General features: G+C 50.5%; 1 protein-coding gene across 2 annotated transcripts in view; it reads left to right on the top strand.

Moving 5' to 3' along the window:
- The window catches only part of Ccdc60 (coiled-coil domain containing 60), a 169,910-nt gene extending 156,988 nt beyond the window's left edge, over window positions 1-12,922 (top strand). Inside the window, exons 9-14 of one of the 2 annotated variants that reach the window (XM_028765524.1) lie at window positions 1,471-1,542; window positions 4,034-4,096; window positions 4,693-4,815; window positions 6,582-6,713; window positions 9,456-9,645; window positions 12,633-12,922. In XM_028765524.1, coding sequence (XP_028621357.1) covers window positions 1,471-1,542; window positions 4,034-4,096; window positions 4,693-4,815; window positions 6,582-6,713; window positions 9,456-9,645; window positions 12,633-12,734 — 682 coding nt within the window. In that variant the 3' untranslated portion in view covers window positions 12,735-12,922. The remainder of the gene's footprint in view (window positions 1-1,470; window positions 1,543-4,033; window positions 4,097-4,692; window positions 4,816-6,581; window positions 6,714-9,455; window positions 9,646-12,632) is intronic. The other variant, XM_028765523.1, reaches the window with a different exon arrangement.
- Window positions 12,923-13,443: the final 521 nt, after the last annotated feature.

Genomic DNA, 13,443 nt, shown 5'->3' with positions numbered 1-13,443 from the left:
TATAATATAATATAATATAATATAATATAATATAATATAATATAATAAAACCTACCCAGCACAGCTCACCTCACAGATGTTGAACATCCATGATGACTCCCATGTGGTTCATGAAGCACCTGACCCTGGAGAAATCTTTCACATGGACTCTGCATTTGAATCGATGATACCCACAGCTACAGAGAAACAGTAGAAATCGCCCTTCCTTGTTAATTCTTTCTCGGAAAAAAGTGAAATCTCACCAACCCAGTAAAGCATCGGATACTGAAGCTTCTATGAGATTCACAGGGACAAGAAAAGCCTTGGCTTCCCTCGTTTCACACAGCACCTGAGGTCAGCTGACAGGCTGAGAGGTTCACAGAGACCTCTCTAAAAAACCTGCCCCACCAAAGCCCAGCCCCAAGGCTGTAGGAAGATGGCTTCTTTGTCACATGTACTGATGGCTTCTACATGATGCTAGGGACCAGAACCGTGTGTTTGGGGAGACACCGGCATCTAGACTTCATCTCAGACCTACCAAGGCAGAACCCCCAAAGCAGCTCTGGTTTCCAGTAAGCCCTTCAAGTGGGCTCTGTCTCCAAGCCCTGGCAATTCGACTGAGTATAGCATTCCATGGGGAATGTAGTTCTGGGCTTCTGTATAGATGCTCATATTGGGGGGGGGGGACTTACAGAAGCATTGAGACTCTATAGGTGTGGAATTCTAGGTGTGAGTGGAACTCTAGGTGAGTGTGGGATTCTAGGTGAGTGTAGAATTCTAGGTGAGTGTGTGATTCTAGGTGAGTGTGTGATTCTAGGGGTGTGTGTGTGTGATTCTAGGTGAGTGTGTGATTCTAGGGGTGTGTGTGTGTGATTCTAGGTGAGTGTGTGATTCTAGGTGAGTGTGTGATTCTAGGTGAGTGTGTGTGATTCTAGGTGTGTGTGTGTGTGTGATTCTAGGTGTGTGTGTGATTTGGGGTAAGTGTATGATTCTAGGTAAATGTGGAATTCTGGGTGTGCTTTACAAATGTCCCATCTGTCTATACATTTGTGTATAATTCCTGTTGTGTATGTAAAATTCTAGGTACCTTTTTAATTCTAGAAATGTGTATATAATTGTGTGGTGTGTGTGGTGTGCGTGTGTGGTGTGTGTGTGTGTGTGTGTGTGTGTAAGTTGGCTGTGAGTTCCGGAGTTAGGTGCAGTTGTCCAGTATCTATGTGTGTGTTTCTGGGATTCTGCAATTCTCTAAAGGGGGTGGATCACCCTGGCCTTTGGTGTGTGACTCTAGGGAAGGGAGGGAGTCCTTGGCCCAGCAAATCTCTGGACGTGTGGCCCAGAATCTGTGTTCTCAGCAAACCCCCTAAGCATTCCCTCCACTGCGCCTCCTCTGTAGCTCACTGGGGAGGAGGCATCTGGTCCCGCCCTTGACACCGGCTGCTACCGGGCAACTGGCATCTGACACTTCGTTAAAAGCTTCTTCTTGCTTTGCAGCATCCTGTCTTTAGTCAAGCAAATCAAGAGTGAGTACGGGTGGAAGGAATGGCAGACTACACACAAGTCCAGGTAGGAAATTCTGAAACCTGCAGCAGCTGGGGGCGAATGGGGTGGGGCTGTGGGCGGGGCGCAGAGGCAGGCAGGGGGTGTGGGCGGGGCACAGAGGCAAGGAAGGGGGTGTAGGCGGGGCACAGAGACAAGGAAGGGGGAATGCCAGTCCTGTCTGAGGACTACCACACAGATGCCCAGGGAGAAGGTCTGGGAGGAGCACCTTTCCTTTCTTTTGACATCACTGAAAACAGGTTCCTTTCCCCACCCCCGGGGGGGGGGGGGGGCTGACAGTGAGCATCCAGACACTTCTCCCCGACATCTCAATCCCATGAGTTCCACTGAACTCTCCCACCCATGAAGAGACACAGCTGAGAGAGCATGCCACGTGACTCCTTGCCTTCTATTTTAAAATGAAATTTCATCTTGCCTACCCGAGATCTGCAGCCTGATACCGTGGGGCAAATACACATAGGCCTAGAGGACCTTACTTTGAGTGGAGTTTACCTCTTGCCTTTCCTGGAGTAGTCTGTCATGTGACACGGAGTCGGTCCCCCTGATTGGAACCTTCCTGGGTCCCCTCTGTGGGTCAGGAGCTGTACTAGGTCTGGAAGCTTCAGTAAGCAGATGGCACCAGTACACTGTATGCTCGGACATCCGACCGGGACGTCCTTGTACCTTGGGCCCTTAGCAAGTCCAAGGAAGCCGATGGAGATCCCTCAGAAGGATGTCATAAATGCTGGCAATAGATTAGGATTCCAAAGGCGTCAAGGGTGATACAGGTTGCTGGATTACTTTGCTTCCCAATTTGGAGCATTCTCTGAGCTTCCTCAGCCCTGAATTATAGAGTAAGCCTTCACAGCGGGTCTAACAAGCACTGATTTTGGATTAGCACTGAGCAGGAACGGTTCTGGAGACAGCCTCCCACCACTGTCATGAGATATCCAATTGTCCATCATTCCCTCCTCAGTGAAAGGATAGGTAAACAGACGTGCAAGTTTTCTTCTCTGTCTGTACTGTATTATATATATATGTATATGAAAAGCAAGAACCAGGAATCTGTTTGGTGGAAGCGCGGTAAGGGGTGTCTGTGGGCCCGTGCTGAAGCACCCCTTCCTCCTGAGGGACCAGCCACACAATGGGTATAGTATAGTGTAAAGTTTATTTTGGGCATGGGGAGGGGGAGTTGGGAAGACAGGAGAGAGAGAGAGAGAGAGAGAGAGAGAGAGAGAGAGAGAGAGAGGAGTAGAGGCTCACCATGAACACGTGGAGTTGGGGGGGATGGGGAGAGAAGGGACAGAGAGGGTAAGAGAGTAAGAGAGAGAGAAGGGAATGAGCAGCCCTTTTATACTGAGTCAGGCACACCTGGCTGTTGCCAGGTAGCGGTGGGGTGGAGCCTAGAAGGAATGCTAACAGTGTGTCTCCAGGGATCCCTGAATTCTTTCTATAGTTGAGAATTGAGGACGTAACAGGCATCCCTTGAATAGCACCATGATTGGCCACAGAGCCGTGGCCATGGAAAGTATTCTAGAAAAAAATGGAGGAGGGGCGGGAATTCCATTGGCCACCAAGGTCGTGACCTCCGCTGAGCTTAGTATTTAAGCTGAGACCTGCAGGATGGGGTCCTAATTGCTCCACAACTAGAAAGAGTCAAAAGCTGTATCCTAAAGGGCTGGGGGGGGGGGTGAGGGCATATTAGAGTGACTTAGGCTGTGGTCAGCCATCTCCCTAAGGAAAGGCCAAGAATCCAGTACATGTTCAGTCTACAAGGCTGGAGGTCTCGGCTTGTCCCCAGTCCGTGTTGGAATCCTGAGGAAGTGAGTTCTATTTGCAGTGAAGGGAATGCCCCTGCAGCAGGATAGATGAACTTGCCAGAAAGGGTAAGGGCAAGCAGGCTTCCTTCTTCCGTCTCCATAGCATGTCACCAGGAGGTGTGGTGTAAGTTTAAGGTGGGTCCTCCTACCTCAAGTGAACCAATCAAGTAAAAGCCCTCCCCTGAGTGCCCGGCTGCTTCGGCTATAGCTCATTCCAGGTGTGGTCAAGTTGACAACCTGGATTAGCCGTCCTGGGGACCGGGCTTAGAAAAGCATCTCCATGAATAAACTGAGTCTGCAGGGAAGAACACCAAAGGTGGCGTAGGGTTGGGTGGGGGTGGAGTCTCTGCCGCCCCTTTACCAGCATGCACCTATGAAGATGCATTTTGTCCCAACACCATGCTGAGGCAAAAGGTCAAAGGTGAGAAGTCTGAGGGTGAGGGCTCACTATGGACCACAAGACAAAACAACTACTGTAGAGATGGAGGAAAGCGGGTGAGGGGGACACTCCAGGCAGAAAGCGTGACAGGAACAAGGTCCAAGACTGGAGATGGATCGCACCGATGGGCGCTGGACCCTGGTGCCCAGATTAAGAGTCTCCACTGTGCCTGAATTCTGGGGCCCTAACACATGCCAGGAGGGCCACAGAGGGACCTCTTATGGAAACAACTAGAAACTGCCCCCCCTTGGTGTTTCAGCGAGCGATCCAGCACTACGAGTGGAGAAAGCCACATCCAGGTGACCCAGAAGAAGTCAAAGAGGTAAGCCAGGTGGGGAAGTGGACTGAGTGGGCCAGAGGCAGACCTCACTGTAGTAACGACATCCTCTGTCTCTCGGGACCATGGGCATAGCTCAGTGCAGACCAGGTTCCCCGAACCCATAGACAGGACAGAGGGAGACGGGTCTCACAGACCAGGCACTATAGAAAGTGACATGTGATCCCTTGGCAGTGCACGGGCTGCATCCTACTGGCGTGGACTTGTGTAGTCCCCAGGTCTCCTGCCTCTCGGGAGCACTGTCTCATTTTACACAGCAACAGGCAGAGAGTCAGCCACGTGCAGTGTCCCACCTGAGGCCATGCAGCTGAGATGGGGTAGAGATGGAGGTAGAGCCCACTGCCCTTGCCTTTGCTGGGCTCCCGTGGAAGCTGCCTCACTGTAGACTCACGTATAAGGCCTGGGTACCTCCCATTCTCCCAGCCTTCTAAGGGGATGCTGGGGGAGGCTGCTCACTGTGTAAAGGAAGAGCCTGGTTGGACACCAGCAGTTCCCACTTTGGGGCATCTTGGGCTGGGGGAGGCCAATGGGACCAGGAGTATCCACTGGGCCCTGTTCCCCAACTGTTCTCTTGTCAACAGCCGAGCTAACCGTGACATCATCTACTGCAAGACCGGGGTGTGTAACACCATGCGGGCCAAGTTCTACAGCGTAGCCCAGGAGGCTGGCTTCTGCCTACAAGACAAGATGGAAATCCTCAGGAAGTAAGAGCCCACATATGTCCAGTTCACTGCAGGGACCGGTACCTGTCACCTACTGCATGCTCAGCATGTGTCCAGAGGCCAGGGTTTAGAGTAATGGCAAAAGAGACAAACCCTGCCCGCTTCTTGGGGAGCTGACTCTGCCTCTGGGAAAACAGAAATGAAATCTCTGCATCTGTAGAGAGACATGAGTTAGGATCATCCTGTGTGGGAAGAGATGAGAATGGAAGGAAGTGGGGAGAGAAACAGCAAAGGAGAAAGAGGAGGGGAGGAGTAGGGGAGGAAGGGGAGAAGGAGGAGCAGGAAGAGGTAAGTGAGAAGAGAAGCTGGAGGGGGAGGAGCCAGAAACCAGAGATCCTGAGTCAGGCTGGGTAATTCAGGAAGTCCTCTCTAAGGAGGTGGCTTTAGGATGCTCAGGACAGAAATCGAGGAACCCAGAGGAGAAGGAACAGGGAAGAGAATTATCCAAGGTGGCAGGGAAACTACACCCAAACCCTCAAAGCAGGAATGTACCTGGGGACTCTGGTAGGGGCAAGAAGTTCACACGAAGTCAAAATGCCACCCGTGGGGTTCAACGTTAAGTGGCCACTGGGCTCCTTCTCCTTACCTCAGCCCATCTCCTAACTATGGTGTCCCAGGGAGCTCACCCATCTCATCGGAGCTCCCAGGTGACCCCTCACCTTCCCTTCCTGCTCAGAGCTCACTGTCTAGAGAGAGAGATGGGTACCACACAGGGCATGGAGAGCCTGTGTTGGGGGACAGCAGAGGGCTGAGGAGACATAGAGAGCTGATCCCCCGCCCCCGACCTGGGAAAGTCATCTGAACATCATTTTAAAGGAAACATTCTCAGATTAGCGAACGGCAGTGATGGTCACCTCCAGGGTACCGCGTTACATACTGTGCTCTCCCTCTGAGTTAAGAACTTTGCTGTTCTTCACCATTTATGCTGCAGAGCAACCCCACAGGTGAGGGGCATTATTTAGACCCCTACACCACTCAGAGGAGTCTCGTAACAAAGGCTCTGTACATGGCAAAGCAGTAAAACAGGACCCAGACACAAGACTCCAGCTAGGAAGTTAGGAAAGGAAAGAACTCCCACGAAAAAGCAAAATCCCAGAGGGCAGAGGCGATCAGAGAGCCAGAGAGGCCAGATCATAAAGGCTTCACTAGCCTACCAGCAGAGGTCACACTTTGTCCCAGAGGTCACTCTGATCACGGGGAAGAGGCGTGAAGTGCTAAGCATGATGATGCCATTGGAAAGGGTAGGACCTTGTATCATGTGGGACCTCAAGGAATATTTCTAAGATGCAAAGTGTGGGCACTGGGTTGGGGGGGCATGAGCCACGGACATAAAGCGTGAATTGTCTTTGGAGGGAGGGCACGTGTGCAAATGATAAGACTAGAGGAGAGAAGAACCAACACAAGTTAAGCACCTACTGTGCGCCTGGCAGTTACACTCAGTGTGCTCCACACACAGAATTTAATAGTCATCTCTTAGAGGCAGCAAAAAATCATTTCAGAGCCTTGAAGGGAGCTATTGTCAGGAAAGCCTGGCTGTAACTTACAATGTAACAACAGCCCGGTGGAAGGAGAGGTGGATCCGGGACCTCTGTAGGAGCCCACCCTGGCCTGGCCATGATTTACAATGTAACAACAGCCCGGTGGCAGGAGAGATGGATCCACCACTTCCGAAAGAGCCCACCGGGTGGCTGAAGGAGGGGCCATCTGTGTGTCTGACTGCTTTCTCCTTCTTCCACACGACTTCACAGGCGCCAGGAGGAACGAGGCCTCCAGAAGTTCCACTCCTTTATTGTCACCTCGAACTTCCAAAAGGACATATCAAAGATGAGGCACCAGGTCTCGGTAGTGAAGGGAGATTCGGAGGAGATTGCCAACCACTGGTAAGACCCTGCAGACCAGACACTGAGGTCTCTGGGGCTATGAGATGTCTCCTCCAGCTACCGTTGGCCACCAGTTGGGTGCCCCTCACCCTCACCCTCCCGATCCAAGCACAGTCATCGGGACACCTATCAGCCTCAGAACCACAAGTCATGAAAACTGTCCCGGGTTTCACAGTTTACCTTGTGTTTGGTTCAGATTTAAAAATGAGGAGAGTTCACGGCACCAACCCTATACACACACACACACTGAAGAGCAACCAAACCTGTCCATCAAAGCAATGTCTGTAGAGTCTGCGTTCTGTGACGTTATCACTGCATAACCCCACAAAATAATGAAATCTCTCAGGGGATGCAGTCACAGGCAGACATACCCTAGGAACACTGTACCTCAGTGCACAGAAGCACAGGCAGCCACATAGTGGAGGCTGGGGGCTGCCACATGGCAGGGTGATGGCCCTGAGCGGTTCAGAATAACTGAAAGGGTGGATGCTGAGTCTTCTCACTGGAGAAGTTCTCACTGGATGAATGTTTAGTGAGTGTACTAAGCATCCAGATTGGGACATCACACATCGTATGCAAGTTCTGACGTTTGCTGGTCATGGTGCCACACTGCTTTAATCCAGTACCGAGAAGGCAGGGGGAAGTGGATCTCTGTGAGTCCAAGGCCGTCTGGTCTACACGGTAAGCTCCAGGCTAGCCAAGGCTACATAGTAAGGCTCTGTCTTAAAAGAACAAAGTCGCAAAACAAAAAAGTCCTGACATGTCGAACAGGTGTCCTAGATATACGTCAGTGATTATGTCAATTAAAACAGGACAAAGAGTGTTTTTAAAGGAAATAGTGACCAACTGTAAGAAATCACCATGAACTGAGGGAATGACAGATGTGGCAGAGGCTATACCCTAAGAAAATTTAATGTTACATATTTATCCCCCAAGTCCTGGGAGAGACACATGACACCCCTATTTCACAAGGAAACTGAGACTCCAAGGAGTCCATTCCCTCGTCCCAGGCCACACTTGTCTATACGTGGTGGACACAGGGCTCGTGAGCCTCTGCCTGCTCCCAAACTGCTCACCCGCCTGCCATATTGAGTCAGTCTGACATATCATGTCACAACCCCCATTCTGCCAGGACGAGTAAAGGAAGATCTAAGAAAAACAGGAGCAAAAGGGGGAAGTGAACCCAGAATCCCTCCCGCGGTCTCACTGCTGTGAGGTTGCCAGGGCGACCCTGAACCATAGGAGAGGTGGAGGAATTACCCATAATGCCTCACTCCTCCAGAGCTTTGCTATCTGATGAGGCAGAGCTATCCCCAAAGATTCACGGGCTCCCAAATATGCATGAGTGCGTGCGTGCCTGCGTGCCTGCGTGCCTGCGTGCCTGCGTGCCTGCGTGCGTGCGTGCGTGCGTGCGTGCGTGCGTGCGTGCGTGCGTGCGTGCGTGTGTGTGTGTGTGTTGGGAAGGGGAGTTAGTTCATAACCCTCCCTGTCTGGGAGGAAAGCAGAAGGGTTAAAAACGAACTCAGAGATATTAGAGTGAAGAATTAGTGTTGAGCTTCCGACCTCGGAGCCCGTCTAACGACAGAGCTGTTGGTCTTTTGGGTAACAGGGGCCGCCACAGCAGGTTTAAAATCAACTCACATGAAGCCCCCAACAAAGGGTGCTCAGCTGGGCCCCTTACTCATCCAGTCATTTCTTAGTTCTCTGGATACTAACCGCTAAGCACCCACTGTGTGTTAGACAAGTACATTCCGTAAGTATGAAAACAAGAATCCAAGAACGTTGGGTGGGCGACGGTCTCCTTCAAAGCCTTCTACCATATCCCATGCATGATGGAGGACGGCACTCTTCATCTTCGTCATCATAAATTACATAACTCTATCATTGAGTTATTAGTGCACTGGGAGTGGGGGAGATAAAGTTGGGGGCACGCGCCAAGGTAAGAGGACAACTGTGGATTCTCTCCTCACGTTCCACCTTTCTGTGGGCTCTGGGGATCAAACTCAGGGAATCAGGCATGGGTGGCAAACGCTGTACCTGCCGGCCCTGACGGTCTGTAAGGCCGTGACATCTATCACTTGTCCCAAGTAAGCCCTGACCACATTGAAAGCAGGCTCCTAGAGCTAAGGTAGGTTAGCATGTTAGACAGATACGGGCTAGAACCCAACTGTCCTACCATCTCAACAACGCTTCCCAGCGGTGGCACGAGACACAGCCTGTCAGCCGAGCTTATTATCACGGCGACAAAAAATGGACACGCTATCACTTCCATCACCACAGTCATCACCATCACTACCGTCATCACCACCACCGTCACCACCATCATCATTGCTGCTGCCGTTGTCACCCAGAAAACACCCCCAGATGTGTCCATGTCCATCCCGGCATGATTAACAGTCAGAAAGGAATCCTAAATGCCCCTCCCCCATTTTGTTCTCTGGATTTCTACACTAGCTGCTTTATAGAAAGCTATCTTACCAGTGCAGCCTTTTAAAGCACGCCTTTCCTCCTTAACCCGTGAAACAGAAGCTAGCCCTGCCTAGCTCCTTCTTCCCCTTAAAAGTTAACACTTGCCTCCTGTGTGACCCTACAGAAACAGGGTTTAGGCGACAGGTCCCCCAGGTAGAGCCTCAGGCTGCCTCCATAACAACCCAAGAGGAGTAGAAAAGAAAATGAAGAGGGACCAAGGGACTTGGCCCCCTCCTGGGCTCCTTAACTGCCTCTCTCCTCTCCGGCTGGAAGGTACTTTGATCTGTTGTCCAAACTCCCTGAGGACCTGAAGAACTTCCGGCCTGCCAAAAAGATCCTGACGAAGCTGCAGAAGTTTGGCGAGAACCTGGACCTGAGGATCCGGCCCCACGTCCTCCTGAAGGTGCTCCAGGACCTGCGGATCTGGGAGCTGTGCTCCCCGGACATCGCGGTGGCCATTGAGGTAATGAGCACCCCTCCCCCACAGCGCCTCGGGCGTTCTCAGCCAATCACTGCTCAAGCGTGGTAGACCCAGTCATCCCAGAGCACAAAGACCCCGCCCTCCGGGAGCTCTTACTCTTTATTCAGGCCCTTGGGTCCTTAGAGTCTATGTTGGTGGGACTCCCTGGAGACAGGGAGGTTGGAGGGGATGTAAGTGGGTTTGTCCTTGAAACCAGCATCTCAAAGCATGCTACCGAATGTCCGAACGTGTGGTGAGTTCATGGGCCGGCACTGTGGCTCTCATTGGGTGCTTGGGGGGATCTGTGGAGCCTCAGGCACCAGACCAAATTTGCCAACACAGAATTGGCATGTCAATGAGGTCCCAGGTGTGCTGGATGCACGGTGATGCAAGTGTGGGGCGGATGGTGATGTAGGTGCATTGGATGCCCCGTAATGCATCCAGGTTTAAAGCAAAGCAGGGAGGACCTAGCTAACCAAGGCAACTGACAAAGGGAAGATTTAACCTTGGACTTGAACATTGAGAAGTCAGAACCATGGAGAGAAGCCACAAGACACAGCCACAAGAAGAAGACCCATGTGAAGGCCCCAGGCAAGACACGGCCTATTTACAGAGAAGTGGACATAACTAGCATTGTCATATTAAGCTTTAAAAGCTAGATTACCAAAACTTCTCTCTGTAGAACCTAGATTTCACATAAACATACACACAGACACACACACACACGCACACATGACATGAAAATTTAAGAGGGCTTATGGGAGCGCGGACAGGAGAGGGAATTAGCAAGAGACATGGTCAGTGAGCATGTTCTTCTTGGGCCATTATAACCCCATCTCTATATAATGAATACACACTGATGAACTGTTAAGATATTAAAAAGTAAAAGAGAAAAAAAAATATGTACCTAGCTGGGTTTTCTTGCTCTCCTGAAATTTTCTTGGGTGAATGTCAACAGCATGAGTTTAAAATTAGCTTAAAATGAAAGCAAGAAACTGGAGCGGGGCCCTTTTCCCAAACGACCAGTCTGGCCCAAAGTACAGGTCAGTGCAGACTAACCGAGGTTTCAGACAGTGAGGTCTGCATCACTCCGACTCAGACACGCGCTTGTGAGCCAGAACCAGGACCGTTCTGATCGATACTTTTTTTTTTAAATCCCAGTGAGACATGTTTGGTTTTTCCAACACTATAAAAGCTCATGCCTTCATATCCAGTGAACTCTTGGTAAGCGTCGTCTACATGAAGCTGGTTACAGAAGTGTTTCCCAGCAAGAGGGTTGTTGAGGTGACTGAAGAAGCAGACATCAGCCAGAAGGTCAGAGGAATATGCTGGATGAACACACAGCCTTCGGCTCCATGGCCCCAAACTCCACAGCCCCGACATCTGTAGACCTCCACAGCCCCATGTTCCAGAACTCCAAACTCAGCCCACTTTACTCAACCTTGAAAGCATTGGTCTGTTCACAAAAGGCAAATGCATCCATCGGGGTTCTCTCTCCAACACCATCTAGAGTGAATATGTATATACAGAAAGGAGATTCATCAGAATGCTTTATGTGCTGTAGCCCTGCTATGTCCTGTAACCCCAGCAATGGCTGTCTACCAACCATTATGCAGCCCACGAGGCTGGATGTCTGAGCTGGTCTTCAAAGAAGCAGTCTCTGGTGCCAGGGAAGGAACGGACTTGCCAGCCAAAGCGAGAGCAAGCCGGCAAAGAGAGGGGCTCCCTTCTTTCATGTCTTCTGTGTAGGCTGCCAGCAGAAAGGTGTTGGCCCAAATCAAAGGTGTTATCTTCCCACCTGAAAAGATCCAGATCAAAGGTGGCTTTTTTCCACTTCAAACGATTTAATTAAGAAAAATTCCCTCACGTGGATAATCCCCCCTCACACACACACACACACCTCCAGTGGCTTGGGGTTTAGTTGATTTCAGAGGTAGCCAAGTTGACAACTGAGAAGAGCCACCACAGCAAATCTGAGTGGTTTTCTCTCTCTTTCTGAGATTTATTTTTGTTTTATGTGTACACGTATTTTGCTTGTATGTACATACAAGGATCACAAGCGTGCTTGATGCCCACCAAAGCCAGAAGAGGGCACCAGATCGCCCGGGACATTCCCTGGTGTGATGGATCAGACCAGCAGCCCAACAAACTGGCCATGACGGTGTTGGTACAAGTATGGCTTCCAGAACTGTGTTAGAGCCGCTTTCAGTCCAGCCACGGAGACGGCCATCACTGGTTGTCTTACCCTGTCCACCTTTTGGTCCCTGTCACAACTCAAATCAAGAAATGGGTGTCACCAGGCACAATAAGAGAAACTGACAGTTCAAACAGCAGCTTTCTTGAGTCTTGTAAAAAGGATCAGCTCCAGTGGTGGCTCTCAGCGAACCATTGTCTCTCCCGAGCCACCCTGCGCTGGACATCCGTTAGCCCCTAGGACAAACACATTGTCTATACTGAATTCAAACAAGAACATCAGAGGGCTGCAGAGATATCAAGGGGACTGGGCTCAGTTCCCTGCCCTGATATGGTCATCCACGACCACCTGTCATGCCAGTTCCAAGGAATCTGATTCCCTTTTCCGGCCTCCCCACACGTATACTCACACATATAAAATGAAAAATATTTTTTTTTTCTAAAAAGAAAGTAACTCAAATTTGTTCCTCTGACTAACATAAATTTCCACAGTACAAAATAAACATCAAGGCAACAAGTCCTCACCAAACATGTAAATCAAGAAATGTGCATTAAAAACCCGTGCTTAACATAGCCATGTTTATTTATGTATGTATCCCAACATCAAATGATACATTTCAGCCACGCAAAAAGTCTCAGTGACTTCTGCACCACCCTAAATATGAGTGTCCAGGTCGTCGGGGGCATCCCAGATTTCACTTACAAAGGCTCCTGGGATGTCAAGGAGAGGCTGGGCGTGGCGGTCTAGCCTAGCTTTCAAACCAGACACTGAGAGTAACTCTGTGTTTACCCCACAGTTTGTGAGAGAACACATCATCCATATGCCGCAGGAGGACTACATCAACTGGCTACAGAGCCAGGTCAATATGCCCATCCGGCAGCGTACTATCCTGACGTAGAGGGGGCCGGTCCCCGTGGAGGAAAGCAGGACAGCACTATGTCCCTAAGCCCAGCCTGTGCCGTCACCGCCTCTCCTCTCTCATGGACACACGGCATGGAGCACTGAGATCAGTGAGATCAGCTGAAGACCCTTCTAACAGTTCGGTTGTCTGAGAGGATGGTCCCAGGCGGCCCTCCCCTCTCCCACTGGGTTCCCTGTCTCCTCTCACTGTCCAAAGCCGACCCTGCCTTCTCTCCCAGTCTCCATCACCGTTCCCCTCCCCGGAAAACCCCAGATAATTAAACTGAGCCGGATGTTTAACCTCTGCCCAAGGAAGAATTCAAGGTGTGGCATTTGGGTGCGGCAGTCAGATCCCAATAAAACAAGTTATCACTTGTGAGCGTCTGTAAATTCGACAACCCAGTGCCGGGTGCTTTGGCTGCATAACATAATTATTTATATTAGCTTCTAACATTCCTGAGTACATCCTAATAATGTCCCTATTCCATACCACTGGAGCAAGAGTGTTGTTCGCAATATCACACACACCGTTTTGATGGACAGGCAGATGACTGAATGAATCGATAAAGAGATGGATAAATAGGTAGATGTATAGGCAGGCAGGTGGGTGAATAAATGGATGGGCAGAGAGATGGATAATGGGATGGATGGATAGATGGATGGATGGATGAATGAGTGGGTGAGTGAATGAATGAATGGGTAGATGA

This window comes from Grammomys surdaster, unplaced genomic scaffold (assembly GCF_004785775.1).
Source record: "Grammomys surdaster isolate TR1022 unplaced genomic scaffold, NIH_TR_1.0 164, whole genome shotgun sequence".
In the NCBI taxonomy this organism is placed as follows: Eukaryota; Metazoa; Chordata; class Mammalia; order Rodentia; family Muridae; genus Grammomys; species Grammomys surdaster.
This window is presented reverse-complemented; position numbering and strand designations above follow the sequence as displayed.